At 27.3% G+C, this 20,456-nt stretch overlaps 2 protein-coding genes across 2 annotated transcripts in view; both read left to right on the forward strand.

Moving 5' to 3' along the window:
• Nucleotides 1-20,456, forward strand: part of LOC113368293 (adenylate cyclase type 6-like) — a 188,364-nt gene that overhangs the window by 43,220 nt on the left and 124,688 nt on the right. Inside the window, 1 exon segment of the mRNA XM_026609839.1 lies at nucleotides 9,049-9,054. Within this exon segment, the coding sequence (XP_026465624.1) occupies nucleotides 9,049-9,054 (6 nt within the window).
• LOC113368296 (venom allergen 5-like) lies at nucleotides 3,849-7,511 on the forward strand (the record flags this gene model as incomplete). The annotated part of the gene is given in 7 exon segments (XM_026609843.1): nucleotides 3,849-3,853; nucleotides 4,655-4,670; nucleotides 4,766-4,911; nucleotides 4,984-5,148; nucleotides 6,543-6,621; nucleotides 6,691-6,847; nucleotides 7,119-7,511. Coding segments are annotated over 7 exon segments (812 nt in total), but the record flags the coding sequence as incomplete, so codon positions are not given.

Genomic DNA, 20,456 nt, shown 5'->3' on the forward strand with positions numbered 1-20,456 from the left:
ATATATATATATATATATATATAGTGAGAATATTTTATTAATTATTTTTATTAATTTATTATTTATTAAAAAATTATTGTCATATAAGTTATTGTTATATTGATAGGTGCACCATATTTCATGTGTTTTTTCTGTGTGTTTTCTTTAAATTGCATATTATTTGTTTTTAGTTTTGTAGTCTTTTATTATAAACATTATCATTATTTTTTCTAAATAAATAAATTTAATATATTTTTTTTAGATTTATGCTTTTTCACATGTTCATAATCATATTTTTGTGAATTTGTAATTTTTTTTATCTATTTTGAACTTGTAACCCTAAAATCTTTCAATGTAGCACTGAAGGTAAAGAAAGACATTTTTCTTCATATTGTGTATATATGTGTGTGTGTAAATATATACACAATATTAAAATACAAAATATTAAGATCAAATTTAAAACTAAAATAATCAAATAAATGATTGTCATTTGGTAAAAACTATGAAATATGTTCCACAAAAAAGGTGCCAATTTAATAAAACAAACATTTTATAAATAATTGTTAATATAATTTAGAAATTTCTATTTATATTTATAGCTATAACATACATTAATTGTATGTAAGAAATCATTTTTGAAAAGACTAGGAAAATATATGTTCTACAAGGTAAAATGACAATTTTTTAAAATAATTTCTGAACATAATACTACGAATCATTAACTACTATTATATGATTTCACAGGATTAATGGAAATAAAAAAAAAATAAAGGAACTTACCAGAGCCGAATCAGCTAAACATTTTATTAATCCAACGACAGCAAAAGCTAAAATTTGAGCACCCGTTCGATTGCTGTGAATTTTTTGGGATAAATCTTGCATAAATTTTGGCATTTTCTGTAACAAATACGTAAAACAAATTATATAAAATAATATTAATATATATATATATATATATATATTATATATATATATATATAATAGATATATTACCTTGTGGTTTTCGGAGAAAACAACAGCCGATATCGCTATTACTACCAGTCCAAAAATTTATACATACTTGATTGAAAATTGTTCTGCAAATTGAATAAAATTTTAATTAATGACATTTAAAAACAAATGTTAATTTTAACACGTTAATTGCCATGTCAGTCATATGTGTCTGACGCTAAGAAAGTCACATAAGGCATGTCAGACATATATGTATGACATGAAATATAATGTTTGTCCAGTAACTTCGCCAAAAAAAATCTTTGTTATATTAAGTTTCCTCGATACTAAATTTTTAACTGAAGAATCTGCTGAAGTTACCATAGCCAATGTGATTTTTTTTATTATCGTGGCAATTAACATGTTAAAGTTAACATATACTATGTTATCTTGTTAGTAATTAAAATTAAATAAAATTTAGATAAAATAGTCTGCGAAAATATATTAATATACTTGTTGATTTGTCAAGTGATATTATAAAATCTATGGATCAAATATTGAATATAATATTATTATTGAGTTTTATTATATTTTTGAAGCTCAGTGGAAATATTTTACACACCTCCAATTGATTTCCATGATATCAAAAATTTTATGTAAAATACTATTCTCTTTATTTAATAAGGTTGTGAAAATTATTATATAAAAGTAATAAATAAGAAATATGACTTTTAAATGTAGCTACTCTAGATTTTTATCTAGTTTAATGTAAGTTTCAAATAAATCTAATGTCTTCGGCATAAATATTAAATTAGTACGCGTATCGATGCGAATCAATTTTTTTATTAAAGTTTCCTTGAAAATAATTTAAAATATCTAAATGTGATTTGATAATATGTAGTCATACGAAAACCTTCATTACTTGTAAAAAGTCGATTTCTATTCGAGTTATATCAACTGTGTTTTTTACCCAGGTTAAATAATTTCTTGGTAATTAACGTATAGTCAATTTTCTACTAAATTAGTATTTATTACTTACAGGGGAAATGCTATAATTTGCACTAATGCTACAGAATGGTAAATCAATAAGCCGCACATAAAATACGTATCCAACATACGATCCTTCTGTCTTGTATACTGAAATAGAAAAAAGTAATCATTAGTATTAAAAAATAAATACATAGAGAAATTAATTCAAATCCAAGCCTCTGTTCGCCTAATAAAAATATTAAAAAAAAATATTTATTTTCATTATATAATATTCATTTCCACCTTGTTATATATTTTATGTTTTCAATATAAAAATTATCATCACTACAAAGAATTCGAATTATACAAAAACAACCGTATTTTCCGCCTTCTATTCAGGGCATTAAAAATATATTTTCGCTCTGTCGTCATCAAAGGACGGAGCTTTTGATAAAACGTTTTTCTATTGAAAAAGAGAACTTTGTATAAATTATTCTGGTCGAATATTAATGAAAACACGATGAAAAGACGGTGATGGAAATCATTTTGGAAGTTGACTTTTTTTCTGCCTTTAGTACAAAATGTTTGTCCTTTGAATTTCATTCAATCGAGGTGGCATTTGTTCTTGGAATTTCGTAAAAGAGGACTTTTGTATTTTGAAAAAGGTTGCTCAAATAATATCAGTTCTTAAAAATTATTTAGTAACTGGTACGACTTAGGCGACTAGCTTCCTCAATCGTACCAAAACACATTTCTAAAAAATGTAAAAAAGTATTGCAGAGAAACAATTTGCAGAAAAAAGATCAGTAATTGTCAAATATAAGCAAATTAAATATATGTTCATTATTGCCCAAGATTCTCTTTTATTAATTTCACTAAATGTTATAGTTCCTTTTCTGTAGGAGGTACGACTTGGGCAACCGTATCCTATCTAAGACATTTAGTTTTGGAAAAAGTTGAACTTCAACATCGATTTTTTCCTGAATTATCAAAGAACTGTCTTATTTCTATGAATAAAAAACTAATAGATTTCCTTTATAAGAACGACTTAATAAAAAGTCACTAATATAAAGTTGGCTACAAAAAAATCTTCTCTCAGTTTCTACAAATGCTTTTATTTGCAATAATTAATTTATTTATTAAGATTTCTTAATTTTCTAAAGTGAAATGACTAAAAATTTTTACCTTAGCCTATATTCAGATTATATTATTTTTCAATATATTAAAATCAATAAATAATTTTTCCTGCGTAAAATAGATGATGAAAAATATTTTCGTTCACGATTAGTAGCTAAAAAATATTTGTTTAAGAAAAAATTATTTATATAGGAAAATTTTGTGAAGTGTTTATTATAATTTGTACTTTGTTTATTTTGCTAATATTTGTTTAATGCTAAATATCAAACAAAATCCTTGTCAATATATTATGCAATATTATTATAGTATGTGTGAGAACGAATTTGAAATCTTTGTTATGTTATTTATTTATTTTAAACTAATTTAAATTTCAAAAATTCAAAACAAAATTTAGCTTTCCATATTGAAGAGAAGATGAGAAATTTTACATTTTTGAAATTAAAACCTGTTTATGATTTTTTTTCAAACTTTAATATTTATTTGGACTATTGAAATATTACTCCAAAATTATGAAATCCAAAATAAAAACCTTATAAAATATTTTATTGATATGTGACAGATTTTTTATATTTAGAAATTAAAATTTGTAAGTAATTGATGTAGAAATTCATTGATAAATTTTAGAATTATAAGATAAAAATGAAACCGCGTTTCTTTGTATTCAAACTGAATTTCGAAAATTTCAACTGAAACAGTTTTCTAAAGCTAGAAAATCATAAATATATAATATAATTATATGAAAAAAATAGAATATATGAGAGAAACTATTATGTGCTATTAGTAATTAATTTATGAATAATGTAAAAAAAATTCAAATGAAGGACAAATTGATCAATTTTTTGTTAATGAGTAATTTTTACCTTTGCTAACTAAATAATATCAAAGAATTTAAAACCACGACGTTTTGCCATTCTTTAAATAAAACATAAAAATCAATAATAAATTATTTGAAAACTTATACTTAAACATAATACCAATGTATATTAGATTGTGTTTACTGACATTTAACTTTGCTAGAATAATTATCTAAATATTTATGCGTAAACTTCTTTGTATAATCTAAAAAAAATTAAATCATTTTTAATTTTAAAACATTTCGAAGTTAACAAGGAAATTATTAGAAAAAATCCACGTTGTCAGGGAATGTTAAAAACCAATACTAAAGAATAAAATTATACACCTTTCTAATTATTTGAAAATCAGTTAATTGATTGAATATATAAGTAAAAATCTAATATTATTTGAAATTTATAATTGAAATCTCTAATACATTCAAATATTAAAGAATCGAAAAATACTAAAAATAATTTACACTGAAGCACTGAATTTTATCTTTGAATCCTGATAGTGTAATAATATTGTATGGAAGAAACATTTATAATATTATGATTATAATTAAGTATTATAAAATAAATTCAACAAAATACACAACTGTTTGAATTTAAACTCGTTCAAATCTACACACAATAACAAGCCTAAAAAGCAAAACACTTTGCATAATAAAGCAAATATTATTAAAATTTTTAACGAAATTTTAAAATTGCTTGGCACATATTGAGAAACTAATTATATATAAAATATCAAAATAATTTTACTTAATTATCAAATTAAATTTTGTTTTGTATTCATTGAAATATTGGGTGAAATCAGTATGAGTAAGTTATATTATACAAATCATCAAGATTTGAACATCATGATTAATTGGTTTTTATTGTTTTTTCTTTTATAAAATAATATTTTTATGTTTTAGATTCATTATTGAGTTCAATCATCATTTTGGTATTTTCGGTATGGTTAAGTGTAATTTTTGCAGTTAACGTAAAGCCCAAACCAAATCAAGATGATTACTGTAATCTAAATTGTACAAATGGTCCAAATGTAGGATGCACAAAACCGGTAATATTATACTATTGCAAAATAATATAATTGTTTATAAAGTAAAAGTAAATGTTTGTAATATTTTTTTAGGATGTACCAAGCGACTGTCAAAACTTTAAACTTGTTAATATAACAGAACGTATGAAAAAAGCATTTTTAAATGCACACAATAGAAAGAGAAGACTTGTTGCAGCTGGAAAAGGTCTTCTGAAAGATGGTGTACATACTCCAATTGCTGCAAAAATGCCAAACTTAGTAAGAAAACATATGATTTATTAATTTTTTTCAATTAATAATTTCCTAATTTTCGATTGAGCATATTCAGATTCTCCCAAAAACATCACTGCATTACATGTAAAATCTTTAATGAACATTCGAAACAAGTAACCATTTTTAAACTGGTTAAAATTCGAAATAAGTAAATTATTGTGATTTCTTCAATTTAAAGATTATTTGCATGAAGATATGCAGATAATAAATATATACTAATTTTTTAAAAATTGAAACTGAAATAGTTACTCAATTCACACTTAACCACATGCACCTACACCTCTAAGTATTATTAATTAAAATTTTTAGTAAATAATTTATTAACTTCCCGAAGGAGAAGTTTATGTTTTCATCAATAAATTCGATTCGCTAATTTTATGTTTTCTCGACGTTTCAAGCCATTCTGAATCGAATGAGACCAAATTTGGAAAAAGTATGTGTGTGTGTGTGCGTGTGCGTGCGTGTGAACAGATTTTTTTGCCGTAAATCGACGTTTTCTCTAAAACGGTTCGACCGATTTCAAAAATTTTAAAGCCATTCGATGTATTTCGATCAGGATTAGCGTTTCTGAGCATTGTGCGACGATCGTCCGAGCAGTTTCTTTGTAAATCTCAGAAAAGTGCAAAATTTTTCAGCTACGTTTTAGCCCGCAATTCTGAATCGATTTTTAAAATTCAAAAAACCGATTTTAGAAATTTAAAAACCATTTGATGTATCTCGATGAGGATTATTGTTTCTCAGTTTTGTGCAACGATCGGCGAGCCGTTTCTTTGTAATTTGCGAAAAAGTGACAAACTTTTCGTCCACATTTAAGCTTATACTACCGAATCGATTTTCAAAAATCAAAACTATTCAAAAGATATTAGTTGGGAATGATACTGATTAGTTTTAGGTGAAAATCTACCGAGCCGTTTTTTTGTAATTAACTGTTGAAAAAAAAAATTTAAGCCGATTTTCATGGAACTTTTTTTGGCGATATATATCATGGTCTTTTATAACCTACTGAAACATTACGGCCTTACGACAAATAGTTTAATTTTAAAAATTCATCAAAGTTTGAGAAAATGAGTAGTTTTGTTGACGTTTGTTAATATTAAAATTAGACAATTTACTTGGTGTAACAATAGAGTACTTGGTCTTGATGAACATACTAAACAATTAAAGTCCTACGGAAACTGGTTCAATTATAAAAATTATTGATTTTTGAAAACTTGCTTTTAGAAAATACTCCGATGTGTAATGAATCCACTCGGAATACTATTGATCACTCATAAATTAATTTATTTTTTATTGATTAAATCAATCATTTACACATATCGGGAAGTTCGTGTAACTTGCCTCAAGGCAAAATACCAATACATACTTGTTTTTTTTTTCAGACGTGGAATATAGCGCTCGCCAAATTAGCAGAATATAACGTGAAGCAATGCGAAATGAAGCACGATTGTGCTAAAACTAGTAAGTTAATTTTAAAGTTAATCATATCTTCATAAATTCTGATGATAATTAACTTTTTATCAAAATTAGGACATGGTCATACTGGTCAAAACTTATTTTTCTATGGCACTACTCTCAGTCCCATAACAAACTCAACTATAGCCAAAATGGCAGTTGAGGGTTGGTATTCTGAAAGCAAAGATACGAGATTGGAAGATATCAAGAAATTGACTACTATCTATCCTAAGTAAGTAAATTTAAAACTATCTTCCCTAAAGTTTTAATTTATATCACATTAATTTATGAGTATTGATCAAAATTTAATAAGTAGTGAACGTAAAGGGTAAGTGGGTAAACGTCAGGCTGCCTGAAATTCTAGCTTATAATGGACTTTAATAAATATATAAGTATCCATACATTTTTAGCAAAAAGATTTCTATTTTAGTAGTAAACCCATAAGATTCATAAACATAGTTTATTAATCTATGAATTTATTAATTATTACTGATTAATTTCAGTGGTAAACCCATTGGACATTATACCCAATTGATCTGGGGTAATACAACAAAAGTAGGATGTGCTGTCAGTACTTATAAAAAACACTCAAATGGAAATATGTTTAATATGACTCTTGTGGCTTGCAACTATAGAGGTGGAAATATGCTTGAGGAAGCAGTATATCAAATCAAAGATGCAAAAAATCCAAAATCCAAAAATCAAACTAAGAACAACAAAAAACCAAAACAAAAAATGCCAAAATAGAGCTTCTTGAAAACCAGCAATAGAGTTTTTACTGCTAAATTGAGACTGAGAAAAACAGTTTTTAAACGTTTTATAAATATATTTTTATGAAAAATATTATTTATTAAGTAGTTGTTATTGTGTTTGAAATAAATTTGAATTTACAAAAACTTTAGAATTTTTAATAAAAATCTGCAATAAATAAGCAGATAATTGTACATTATGATAAAATTATTTGCAAATTATGTGCTAAGAAAAACGTAAGAAAATTAATTGAAGTTGGTATTTCAAAAACAAAAAAACAATCATTTTATTGGAACAATAATAGAACAATTACAGCAACTTAAAATCAAAACTAGTGGGGTGTATGGCATCCTTGAGGCAAATTGCTGGAACTTCCCATACTGTAACGAAATGTTCGAGGAATATTAAATGCTTTCAAATAGATTATTATTAATATTGTAACATTATCTAATATTTATAAGAATTATATAAACTGAATTGCGAAGGTGGAATTATTTGTTTAAAGTATATTAGAACTTCTTTAAAAAAAAAAATTCTTTTTGAAATGAAAAATTGTAACAAAATGATTTTGTCAAAAAATAATTATTTTGTTGAAACAAGCAGAAAGTTCTTTGAATCATTCAAATCGGACCCTTAGTTCTCTCAAAAACTATCATTTTTTGCACATTTTGCTCTGTATCTTTGAAATGGCTGAACCTGCCTATGCCAAAAACTAATAACCACTTCTCCCAATCATTACTAATAGAATGTTTTTTAGATCATTCAAATCGGATGCTCCGTTCCCTCAAAAACTCGATTTTTATTTTCTGCATTCTTTAGTCCGTATCTCCACAACTGCTGGACCTCCCTTTGCCAAAAACTAATCAGCACATCTCTCTATCGATTGGAATCGAATGTTTTTTGAACGACTCAAACCGATCTGTGCGCCCGAAAACGTGGACGAAAAAATTCGGACATACAAAACACACGTAGGATTAGTTACACCTTACACCATATAATTTTCAACATTTTTTCACTGTTAAATATGAAATGTAAGCAGTATTGTATATTTGAGGTGAGGAATTTTAAATTTGCTAAAATTATATTTTTACATTTCACCATTGTATTTATTAATTGTTCACAATAAAAACCACTTTTAAAAAAAAAAATGATACACTATTCTAAATTTTAAAGCTCACATTTAAGTCAAAATGTTGTAGTTTTTTATGCAAAATAATATTTATCAAATTATGATCATAATTGATTACTATAGAATAAATTCAATAAAATAACAACTGTTTATTAAATTGGTTTTAACCGTTTATTAAACGATTAAATTTAAACTCGTGCAAATCTAGATCACAATAACAAGCCCAAAAACAAAACACTTTGCAAAAACTGACTTTCAAATAGTAATGCAATTTTTTAAATAATCATATATTATTCATATTTTATTAATAAACTAACCATATATAAATATATTAAATCATGTCCCAATTATATAATTAAAATTTTGTATTCATTGCAGTATTGGGCGAAACCAACATGAGTAAGTGAGATTGATTTATAAAAAATATATTAAATGTATTTTCTCAACTAAATATTTTTCATATGTTATAGATTCATATTCAATCATTATTGTGGTAATTTTGCTATCTCTAAGTGTAATTTTTGGGGTTTCTGTAAGCAAGGAACCAAAAGAAGATTACTGTGAGAGAAATTGTACTAGAGGACCCAATGTAGGATGCACGAAACCGGTACTGTTTTTATATTATATTTATCAAAACTAGTTGATATTGGCATTTTGCCTTGAGGCAAGTTACATGAACTTCCCGATAAGTGTAAATAATCGACTTAATCAATAAAATATAAATTAATTTATGAGTGATCAAAAGTAATCCGAGTGTATTTATGACACATAATTGAAAACGAACGAACACTTTGACTCGGAGTATTTTCTAAAAGAAAATTTTCAAGAATCAATATTTTTTTATAATTAAACCAGTTTCCGTAGGACTTTATTGATTTATTACGTTTATTATGACCAAGTACGTTATCGTTATACCAAGTGAATAGTCTAATTTTAATTTTAACAAACGTCAAAAAAAACTACTCATTTTCTTAAACTTTGATGAATTTTTAAAACTAAACTCTTGTCGTAGGGCCGTAATATTGCAGTAAGTTCTATAAGATCATGATATATATCGCTAAATCGCTAAAAAATCTCCATAAAAATCGGCTTAATTTTTTTTTTCAACAGTTAATTACAAGAAAACTGCTCGGTAGATTTTCACCTAGAACTAATCAGTATCATGCCCAACTAATATCTTTCGAACAGTTTTTGATTTTTTAAAATCGAAATTACAAGGAAACGATTCGGCAGATAGTCTCACAAAACTGACAAATTAAATGGCTTTTAAATTTTTGAAATCGGTTCAGGCGTTTATGAGAAAACGCCGATAAAAGGTCTTATTTTGACAAATGCCAAAAAAACGATACCAATTTTGCAAATTTTGTCAAATTTTTAAAGTTAAACGAGTTGTCATACGTCCGTAATATTTTAGTATGATCTAGAAGACTATGGTATCTACCGACAAAAAAAATTATCGAAAATTTTTTTTTACACTTTATTACAAGAAAACGGCCCGGCCGATCTTTACCAAAAACTAATCAGCACGATTCCCAACCAATATCTTTCGAACGGTTTTTGAATTTTCAAAATCGATTAAGAATTGCGGGCTAAAACGTGGAATTTTTTTTTCACTTTTATGCTATTTATAAAGAAACGGCTTGGCCGATCGACGCACAAATTTGATATACTCTAGTCCTCATCGAGATACATCGAATTGCTTCTAAATTTTTGAAATTGGTCCAGCCGTTTTTGAAAACGTCGTTTTACGGCAAAAAATCTGTTACACACACACATACTTTTTCCAAATTTGGTCTCATTCGATTCAGAATGGCTTGAAACGTTGAGAAAACATAAAAATAGCGAATCGGATTTTTTGATGAAAACATAAACTTCTCCTTCGGGAAGTTAATTTCAAATATATTTTTGTTCATTTATTCTCTTTCAGAAAGTACCAGGATCATGCAGAAATACCTTCAAGCTAATAAATATGACCAAACAAATGCAAGATACATTTTTAAAAGAACATAATAAGAAAAGAAGACTTGTTGCATCTGGAAAAGGTCTTATAGAACATGGCACCAAAAAAGCACCACCGGCTGCAGAAATGCCTGATTTGGTAAATAAAATAATACATTCAAATTATAAACTTTTACATACGCACATATCAAAGTTTTGTAACCAGAAATAATTCGGCTATTTTTGAAATAAAACTTCTTTAGGCGCGACTAGGGTGTAAATCCGCACAAATGCAACGGAAGTGCGTTACGGCAGATAAGATAAGATAAGAGTCGAGTGCCAATGATTCGTCATTCGCTCTCGATGATATCATTTCTATACGGTTCGATTGTGATTAGTCGTCGCGTATGTGAATAGAGATCTGTCGTTGTATGCGTACCGGCATCAACGTTGCATGCGTACCGATATCAACGACGAAATCAGCATAGATAAATAAACATTTTAAAGTTACATCGTAGTACAAATCTTGATTTAATGAAAAATGCCTGAATCAGAAGAATATTTTACCCTGTTTCTTGAAAATATTGAACATTTGTGCCATATTTAAATAAATTGCTGTAGATTTTAGATCTGATTGTATTACTAGATTTATTTAATTTTTTTTAAGTAAAACTTCTTTAGGCGCGACTAGGGTGTAAATCCATACAAATGCAACGGAAGTGCGTTACGGCAGATAAGATAAGATAATAGTCGAGTGCCAATGATTCGTCATTTGCTCTCGATGATATCATTTCTATACGCGTCGATTGTGATTAGTCGTCGCGTATGTAAATAGAGATCTGTCGTTGTATGCGTAACGGCATCAACGTTGTATGCGCACCGATATCAACAAGAAAATCGGCATAGATAATAAACATTTTAAAGTTACATCGTAGTACAAATCAAGAGAATATTTTACCTTGTTCCTTGAAAATAATAAAACAAAGTAAACATTTGTGCCGTTTACTAAACGTAAGTTTATTGATAAGAAATAATTTCTACATTATTCTTAGTTTCTATAAATTTTTGAAGTTATTGAAATAGAAAATATTTTCAGATAAGACAGATATTACAGCTGTAATATCTGAAAAAGTAAAAAACTAGTGGGGTGTATGGCATCGTGCCTTAAGGCAAATTGCTAGAACTTCCCGTACCGTAACGAAATGTTAGAGGAATACTGAATGTTTTCAAATAGAGTATTATTAATATTGTAACATTGTATAATATTTATAGAAATTATAATTATAATAATTATATCTATATATTTATAGAAAGCTGAAATTGTTTGTTTAAAGTATATTAGAACTTTAGTCAGAATTAAAATTAAAATCCGAATTATTTTCGATATACAAAAAAAATTTTTTTTGAAAAAAAAAAGTTGAAAAAAAAAATTATTTTTCCAAAATCAATTATTTTGTTAAGGCAATCAGAAAGTTTTTTGAATCATTTAAATCGTACGCTTAGTTCTCTCAAAAACTGCAATTTTTTACACATTTAGCTCCGTATCTTCGAAACGGTTGGGCCTACCTTTGTCAAAAACTAATAACCACTTCTCCCAATCATTACTAATTGAATGTTTTTTAGATTATTCAAATCGGATGCTCCGTTCTCTCAAAAACTCGATTTCTTTTTTTTGTACTCTTTGCTGTTTATCTCCGTAATTGCTGGACCTGCCTTTGCCAAAAACTAATCAACTCATCTCCCTATCAATAGGAATCGAATGCTTGAATTGTTTAATTCAAATCGGTTGATCCGTGCGCCCGAAAACGTGACTGGAAATTTGTATCAATACATACATAGACACACACACGCATCCATTTTTTCTGAGGTATGCCAAAATGTTCAGAAACCTTCAAAACGCCGAGAAATGTAAAAAAATTTAAATTCGATTTTTGGCCCATTACAATAACTTACCCTACGGGAAGTTAAAAAACCATCTGTCAATGAATGTATGTTAATTTTAATTACTAGAAGTTTTTCAAACAATTAAATGATGAGTGAAGTTGCGAAAACAATATTTGTTTAAAGGTTGTTTAACATAATCCACTGTGTGAACTATTTTTATAGAATTTATTAATCAGCAAATACTTCATTTCTATAATGAAGGTTTATTTCTAAATGCTAATTATAATGACAAACCGATAATGTCATATTTGAAGAATGACTTTAATTACATGATTGTTTTTAAATATTATACATATTTTTGATTCTATCATAAATATATAATTTATAATTGTGTGCATCACGAGTGTTACCATATTACTGATGAACATTATTCTAAAATTGTTACATGATGTATTTATTTTTACTTAAATGCCATCTTGTACAGTAGCAAATAAGTTTTACTTCAATCAAGTGTGAACCTTACGCAAACTCTTTTTTTTTAGAAATGGAACAACGAGCTCGCCAAATTAGCCGTATTTAACGTAAGAAAATGCGAAATGGAGCACGATTGTGCCGAAACTAGTAAGTTTCTTTCTAAATTTCTAAAACCCATTGTTTATTACCAATGACATTAATAAGTATTTTTAATTCAAAACTAGAGCATGGTCATACCGGTCAAAATTTGATGATATTTGGAACTTCTGGTGATGCTGTAACAAATCAAACTATAGCCGAAATGGCAGTCGAGGCTTGGTATGCTGAAAACAATGATACGAGATTGGAAGATATCGAGAAACTGACCACCATCTATCCCAAGTAATTGACATATCTACTAGGGTTTATACAAAAATCGACATTTCAGAAAACCGGTTTTCGAAATTTTATTTTACTAAAAAACCGGTTTTAACCGGTTTTCGAATTTTATATAGAAAATGAATTTTTGCTCGAAAAATTCTGTAATTTATCCGCAAATTTAGTGTGATTTAGAGCAGTATTTGACTGAATTTATTTATTGTTCAATTTTATAGACAGTAAACAAAATTATTTTGATTTAAATTAGTAGAACTTAAAAATAATAGTTTATCTTGATTAAATAACTTTGAAAATAATTATTCGTTATTCATGCATCATTTTCACATATAAGAATGAAAATATTTTTATGATAGTGAAAAGAAAGTTTTCGAATAAATAAAAATAATACATTTTTAAATAAAAAAAATCAATAAATTAAAAAAAAATAAAAAAAATTTAGATACATACTTGTTAATATCAATTTTAATTTTAAAAACAATCAAGCTAAACTAGCGTATTGTCTGTTCCGAGCAATTTTAATTAATTAATTTTACACATTCTAATTGTTTTTTTGTTTAAGGCGTTACATGGGTTTCCTCGGGCAAAAAAACCCTTTTTTTCAATTATGTTTTTTACATATAAAAAATGAAATATTTTAATGATTTTTTTTATTTAAAAGATACATATTCAATAAACATTTTGTAAAATTTTCAAAAAAAAAAAATCAAAATGGCGGTCATTACGAAAATGGCAGTCCCTCGAAAAAGAGGTGTCAGCAGAACTTCTTTCATATCAGGATTATCCGAAAAATAAAAAATACGTGTTTTAGTAAAGACAATAAACTAGGTATTGGACGAAGGAAAAAAGAAAAAAATGAAAATTGGATTTTTGGCAGACGTTTTTATAAAAAAAATGCAAATTTCGATGAAAATTTCTTGACATTCTTTTTTTTTTAAATAATTGTAATTATACAAAAAGAAAATACTTCGTTCAATACCTTGTAAACGATATTTTGAAAACCTGTGTAAAATTTCATCAAGATCAGTTGAGTAGTTCCTAACAAATCTTGACAACCGTCTTTGAAAACATAGTTTTCAGAAAAACGCGTTTAAAGTTTTAAGACACAATAAAGGCGCACCTCAAGCGTCTACCTTTTCAAGGCTGTATCTCCGAAACTATTAGTCGTATCAACTTAAAAATTTAGGACAAAATTATAGAGATGTTATAGAATTTAATAAGATAAAAAAAATTTTTTTTGATTTTTTGAAACCGCGAAACCCATGTAACCCCTTAATAAAATATGATTTCAAAAAACTGAGAACGTCTATTGAATTGCTACTTAGACATGTCCTTTGTTTACTCACAAAATTTCCTGAAATAGAAAATACTCTCTTAGTTGCGACCAAATTATGCTTAATTGTTTTTAAAGCCTGATATAATAATTCTAAGTTTTTTGTTCTTTTATTTGTGACTTCTAGCGTTTCAAACTCATTTTTTTAAGTTTGAGTAGAGGAAGTTACTTCTTCAAAAAGAAGTCACACTGATTTAAATTAATATGTACAGTGGTATAAAATTCTAAATTAATATAAACAAAACCTTTCTGGGAACCATTGAAGACTGATAAGATATCAAATGCTATTGAACTGATATGATTTCAAGAATCAAAACGCTTACATCTATCTTTTCTATTTGGCTATATATGTCATTTTCCATTTATACAGTGAAAACCGGTTTTTTCACTAAAACCCGGTTCTCGAACTCCATAATTTTCGCCAAAAAACGGTTTTTAAAACCGGCTTTTGAAAACCGCCAAACCCTAATATCTACTAACTTACAAGTATAAATATCTTTTTTACTAATTGTGACAAAATTTTTATTTTAGTGGTAAAGATATTGGACATTATACCCAATTAATCTGGGGAAATACAACAAAAGTAGGATGTGCTGTCAGTACTTATAAAAAACATGATGATGATTATAATATGATGTTTAATTATACTCTTGTGGCATGCAACTACCGGAATGGAAATACCCTTGAATATCCAGTATACAAAATTAAAAATGAAACAAATCTTGAACCAACTAAGTAGGATGAAAAAATACAAAATAAAAGAATTAAAAAAGCATAATCAGAAAAAAAGTATTAAAATTTTAAGTCTAGTAAGTAACTAAATTAAAACCGAGGAAAGAAGTTCTTCGACTTCATTATAGATATATTTTTATAAAAAATGTGAGTTTTTTTAAATTTATTATGTTATTGTTATTATGAATTTGAAATAAATTATTATTTACAAAAACTTTAGAGTTTTTAATAAAATTGTGTGTTAAAATAAATTTACTTGTAAAATATGTAGTTGTTAAATCTCGTTACAAAATTATCAGATTTTTTTACCGTGATACTGAATGCTGAAAAAAAGCAACAAATACAAGATCGATAAAAAGACATTTCGTTTGAAAGTCAGGAAAACAAATTTTGTTAAATTTGTCTTAATTGAGATTGAGAAAGACTAGTCTTTCAAGTTCTAAAAGCAATCGAAAATTTTTACCGGTATGGAAATACGCTTCGATATCCAGTATACAAAATTAAAAATGAAACAAATCCTGAACCAACTAAGCAGAACAAAAAAAAAACATTCGATTTTAAATAAAATGTCAAAAAATAAAAAAAGAGATAATAATTAAATATGAAAACATTGAAAAAAAAAACAATGAAGTTGTTTAATTAATAAGAAGATGCTTTGGCATTTGTAATAAAATTACCTTTAAAGTATGTGGTAAATAGGGTTCATTCTAAAACCTAATTTCAGAAAACCGGTTTTCGAATAGTATTTTTACCGAAAAACCTGTTGCAACCGGTTCGTGAATATTCTGTAAAAAATTACCGGCAAACTTAGCTTTTGACAGAATTTATTTAGTGTTCAATTTTATGAATAGTAAAATTTATTTTTAATTTTAATTAGAAGAACAAAGAAATAATAGTTGAATTACAATTATTGTATATTACAGTTTTATTATTATAAATTTCAAATTTGTATTGAAAATGAAATAAAAAAAAATAAAATTGTATAATTAATAAGATGCTTTGACATTATAATAATAATTCCTGTAAATTATATGGTAGGTAAATCGTTGCTGTTAAAAGAAAATTATATAAATTTTATGGCTGATTAGTTTTTTAATTAAATAAGAAAGTTATGATCTTATTAATAGTCGACCATAATCCTAATTCTAAAAAAGATCAACGCCATCTTTTGATAAAATGTACCAACACATTTCAGTATATATTTTTTACAGAATGACCTCTCAAAGTTTGAAAAAATTTAATACATAGTTCAACAAAAGGCAATTCTTACAAACTTGAAGCAAATGAAGTATTTTTGTACTGTGGTCTTAGAAATGTTATACTTGGTTATGGTTCCAAACAAAACTAATAAAATTTAACCACAATATCCGAAAATAGGTCATATTTCACGAAAGCTCTAGAATGCACGTGAAAGCTCATAATTTCGAATATTTTTTTCCTCTAGGTTGCTTTAGTCCTAACCCTTGAAAATCAGATCAACGCTATCTTTTGATAAAACTTACCAACAAACTTAAATACATTTTTTAAAGCAAAGTCGATCAATTTTAAAAGTTCTAAAATTTATAGTACAAGAAAAAGTCTTCATTTTTGTAAACTTGGAGCAAATGATGTATTTTTGTACTGAGATCCTAGAAATGTTATTCATGGTTACGGTTCCAAACAAAATTATTAAAATTTAACCACAATAACCGAAAATTGGTCAAAATTTTACCAAAGCTTTAGAATGCATGTGAAAGCTCATAATTTCCAAACAACAATATTTTTTTCCTTTTTTTTTCTAGGTTGCTCTTAGTCCTGACCCTTGAAAATCAGATCCACTCCAACTTTTGATAAAACTTTCCAACACACTTTAGTACATTTTTTTTAAAGAGAGCCTCAACCTTTAATGTTGACCGATATTAAAATTTTTAAATTTATAGTTCAACAAAAAATCTTAATTCTTGCAAACTTGGAGCAAATTTTGTATTTTTGTACTGTGGTCTTAGAACTGTTATTACAGTTATGGTTTCAAACAAAATTATCTAAATTTAACCGCACTACCAAAAAATTAGTCATAATTTCACCAAAGAATGCACCTAAAAGCTTATAATTTCCTTAGAGCATGAGATATTTTTTCTCTAATTTTTTCAAGACAATCAAGATCAATACTATCACTTCGTATCCGTTTGATGTCAAGGTCACTCTGTATATTTTTTTTTATTTGCCAATCAAAATAATATGTTTTTTTTAATATGCTGGGCGTAAATGCGTTTAAAAAATTATCTCCTAAGAAATATCTCTTTTTATATTTTTTTGACATTTTACTTAAGATCGTATGGCCTTTTTTTTCAATCATCAAGTGGGAGATTCCTCGCTTAATTCTCTTACATATTTGTTTGACTCTGTATATAAATATTATTTTCACTAAAATATTTCCTACCTTTTTTTCGACTTCCTTCTGCCTAAAAGTCAAAAGTATTGTTTGACAATGTTCTGCTCTCAGACGATCTATACTTCGGGCATCAATTGCTCTCATTAGGTACTCATTTACTTCATCTTCAGGATCTTTGTCTTCACCAGGAGGTTCTCCAAAACCCAACCTAAAAAATAAAAAATAGAAAAAAATTAAAAAAATAGAGTCAATCGAACAGCAAAGACATAACAAAGACTCATAACATTTCTACTTCATCCGAGAATTAACTCCTCCAATTTATTACATCTTTGTTAAAAATTTCATTTTAAATTTATTAAGATTATTTCTATCAGAAATAATTATAATTATAAAATTTATTATAATGAAATATTTTGTCTGTAAATTGTGATTTATAGTATTTTTGGAACCTTGTCGTATCAATTTATATAATATATAAATAATTTAGATATTAAATAAGTATAATTTATATAATATATATATTTCCAGAAACTGACAACTGTCATTTCATAGTGTTTTTTTGCTGTCAAAATTAATTGAAATTTCTAAAACTTTAATACTTCGAATATAAGCTGAGACTTTAAATATTGCCTATAACCTAAGTTGGATATAAATGCACACGACGAGCAAATAAAATTTAAAATCAATTCAGTAGTTTAGGAGTACATTCCGGACGTAAGGACATTCCGTGATAACATAAGCTATTTTTTCTAATTTTTTTTCATATTTACTTGGAAGTAGTTTTCCCGTGCTGCGACCCATGGCCCATCATTCGCATTTCCTTTGAAATATTTCCATTCATCGAGAACGAATGTTGCGGTTTGTTTTCCTGAAAAGAAAATTCGATTTTTATTAATGTCGGTCTCGGTAATGGCCTAATTTATACGCAAATTACACATCTATAGTACGTATAAATGTGATTCGTGTCGGCACAACTTATGTTGAAGAAAATTCATTTCACCATAATTTATACGGAGGTATAAAAAGAGTAATTTGGAATAAAATTGAAAATTAAAAGTAGAAGAAATTTAAATAAATTACTGCTGATTTATGCTCATAGTTGACATAAAAGTATACATACTTCAATTATTTAAACATACCCCATATGAATTATTTATAATTTATCTTTACTTCGAATATTAGAAAAATAATTGAACGTACCAAAAATGTTTTTTTCCTGACGTATTAAATTTATTTTATAAATTTTTTTTACAATTTACCTGTTGTCTGTAGGTATCTCCAGGTACAATTAAATAGGTTTGAATATTATGATCCTTTAAATAACCATTTCTTTCACCACCATGACCTTCTTCAACCTCGTAATCACCATCAAGACATTGCAAAGTTTCTCGAGTTATATGAACTCGTCTGCAAGAAAAATATTGTTAAGTAATATTTTACTGAAGTTTTTTGCGGAAAATTTATAATTGTATTTTCACCCTGGTATTCCTCCACTTTCCATATAATTGGCCAATGTGACATCATTTGACCAAACATCAAATTGCCATTTTCTTAAACCCAAAACACCGCAATGAACACGGCCGGTATGAATGCCGACCCTCATGTTGACGTTCACTGCCATCACCTCTCGGACTAATCTGTAATATCAATGTGATACTAATTATCATTACAGGAAAAAAATCATGCATGAACTAGTTTTATTTATTTATTATTATACTACTACTACTACTACTACTAGTTTTATTTATTTCTGACAATTTAGGGACCGATTCTGACGCATAGCAGACCAATGTTATGGCAAGGCCATGTTACGCTCAAACTTGCATACATTACGCTACTAAATCATGTCATGTATTTGCAGTGCATTCTGGCGTTTTACACATAAACTGCAACGTCACTCGTATGTTATTAAAAACCCTGTTATCTAAGATTGTTTTTTTGTCATTTATGGAGTTTCTAGGTTTGTTTTTTTTTTCGGAAAACCTGAGAAAAGCACCTGACTGCACACCAAGCACATGGCTTTTGTCGATATTTAGTATGGAAAGTTATAGTTATAGTTATAGTTACATAGTCTTGCCATAACATTGGTCCTTCAATTTTTTAATATTAAGTTCGTTGAGTTGTTGCTAAAAATGGAGTTGTTGTCGGATAGCGTTGTTGTCCGATAGAGTTGTTGTCGGATAGAGTTGTTGTCGGATAGAGTTGAAGTTAGATCGAGTTGAAATTAGATCGACTCGTCGTTGTTAAATCGAGTCGTCGTTGCTATCAAATCGGGTCGTTGTTAAAATCTAGTCGTCATTGTTCTAATCGAGTCCTTGTTGTTCAATTCGAGTCCTTGTTAAAATCGAGTTGCTGTCAAATCGGGTCGTTGTTAAAAATCGAGTCGTTGTTGTTAAATCAAATCGTCGTTTTTGTTAAATCGAGTCGTTGTTGAAAATCGAGTCGTTATCAAAAATCAAGTCGTTGTTGTTCTAATCGAGTAGTTGTTAAAAATCAAGTAGTTGTTAAAAATCGAGTCGTTGTTAAAAGACGAGTGGTTGTTAGATAGAGTTGTTGTTAGAAAGAGTTTGTAATTAGATAGAGTTGTTGTTAAAATCGAGTTGTTAATAAAAATCCAGTTTGTTAAAAAATCGAGTTGTTTGTAAGAATCGAGTTGTTGTTGCTAAGAAAAATCGAGTCGTCGTTGCTAAAAATCGATTGTTGTTAAAAATCGAGCTGTTGTTAAGATCGAGTTTGTTGTTAAAAATCGAGTTGTTTATTAAAAATCGAGTTGTAAGAATCGGGTTGTTGTCGATAAGAAAATCTAAAAATCGTCGTTGCTAAAATCTGTTGGTAAAAATCGAGTTGTTGTTAGA

Source organism: Ctenocephalides felis, unplaced genomic scaffold (assembly GCF_003426905.1).
Source record: "Ctenocephalides felis isolate EL2017-DRISC unplaced genomic scaffold, ASM342690v1 CF-g0.4_SCAFFOLD_01170, whole genome shotgun sequence".
NCBI classification, from domain to species: domain Eukaryota; kingdom Metazoa; phylum Arthropoda; class Insecta; order Siphonaptera; family Pulicidae; genus Ctenocephalides; species Ctenocephalides felis.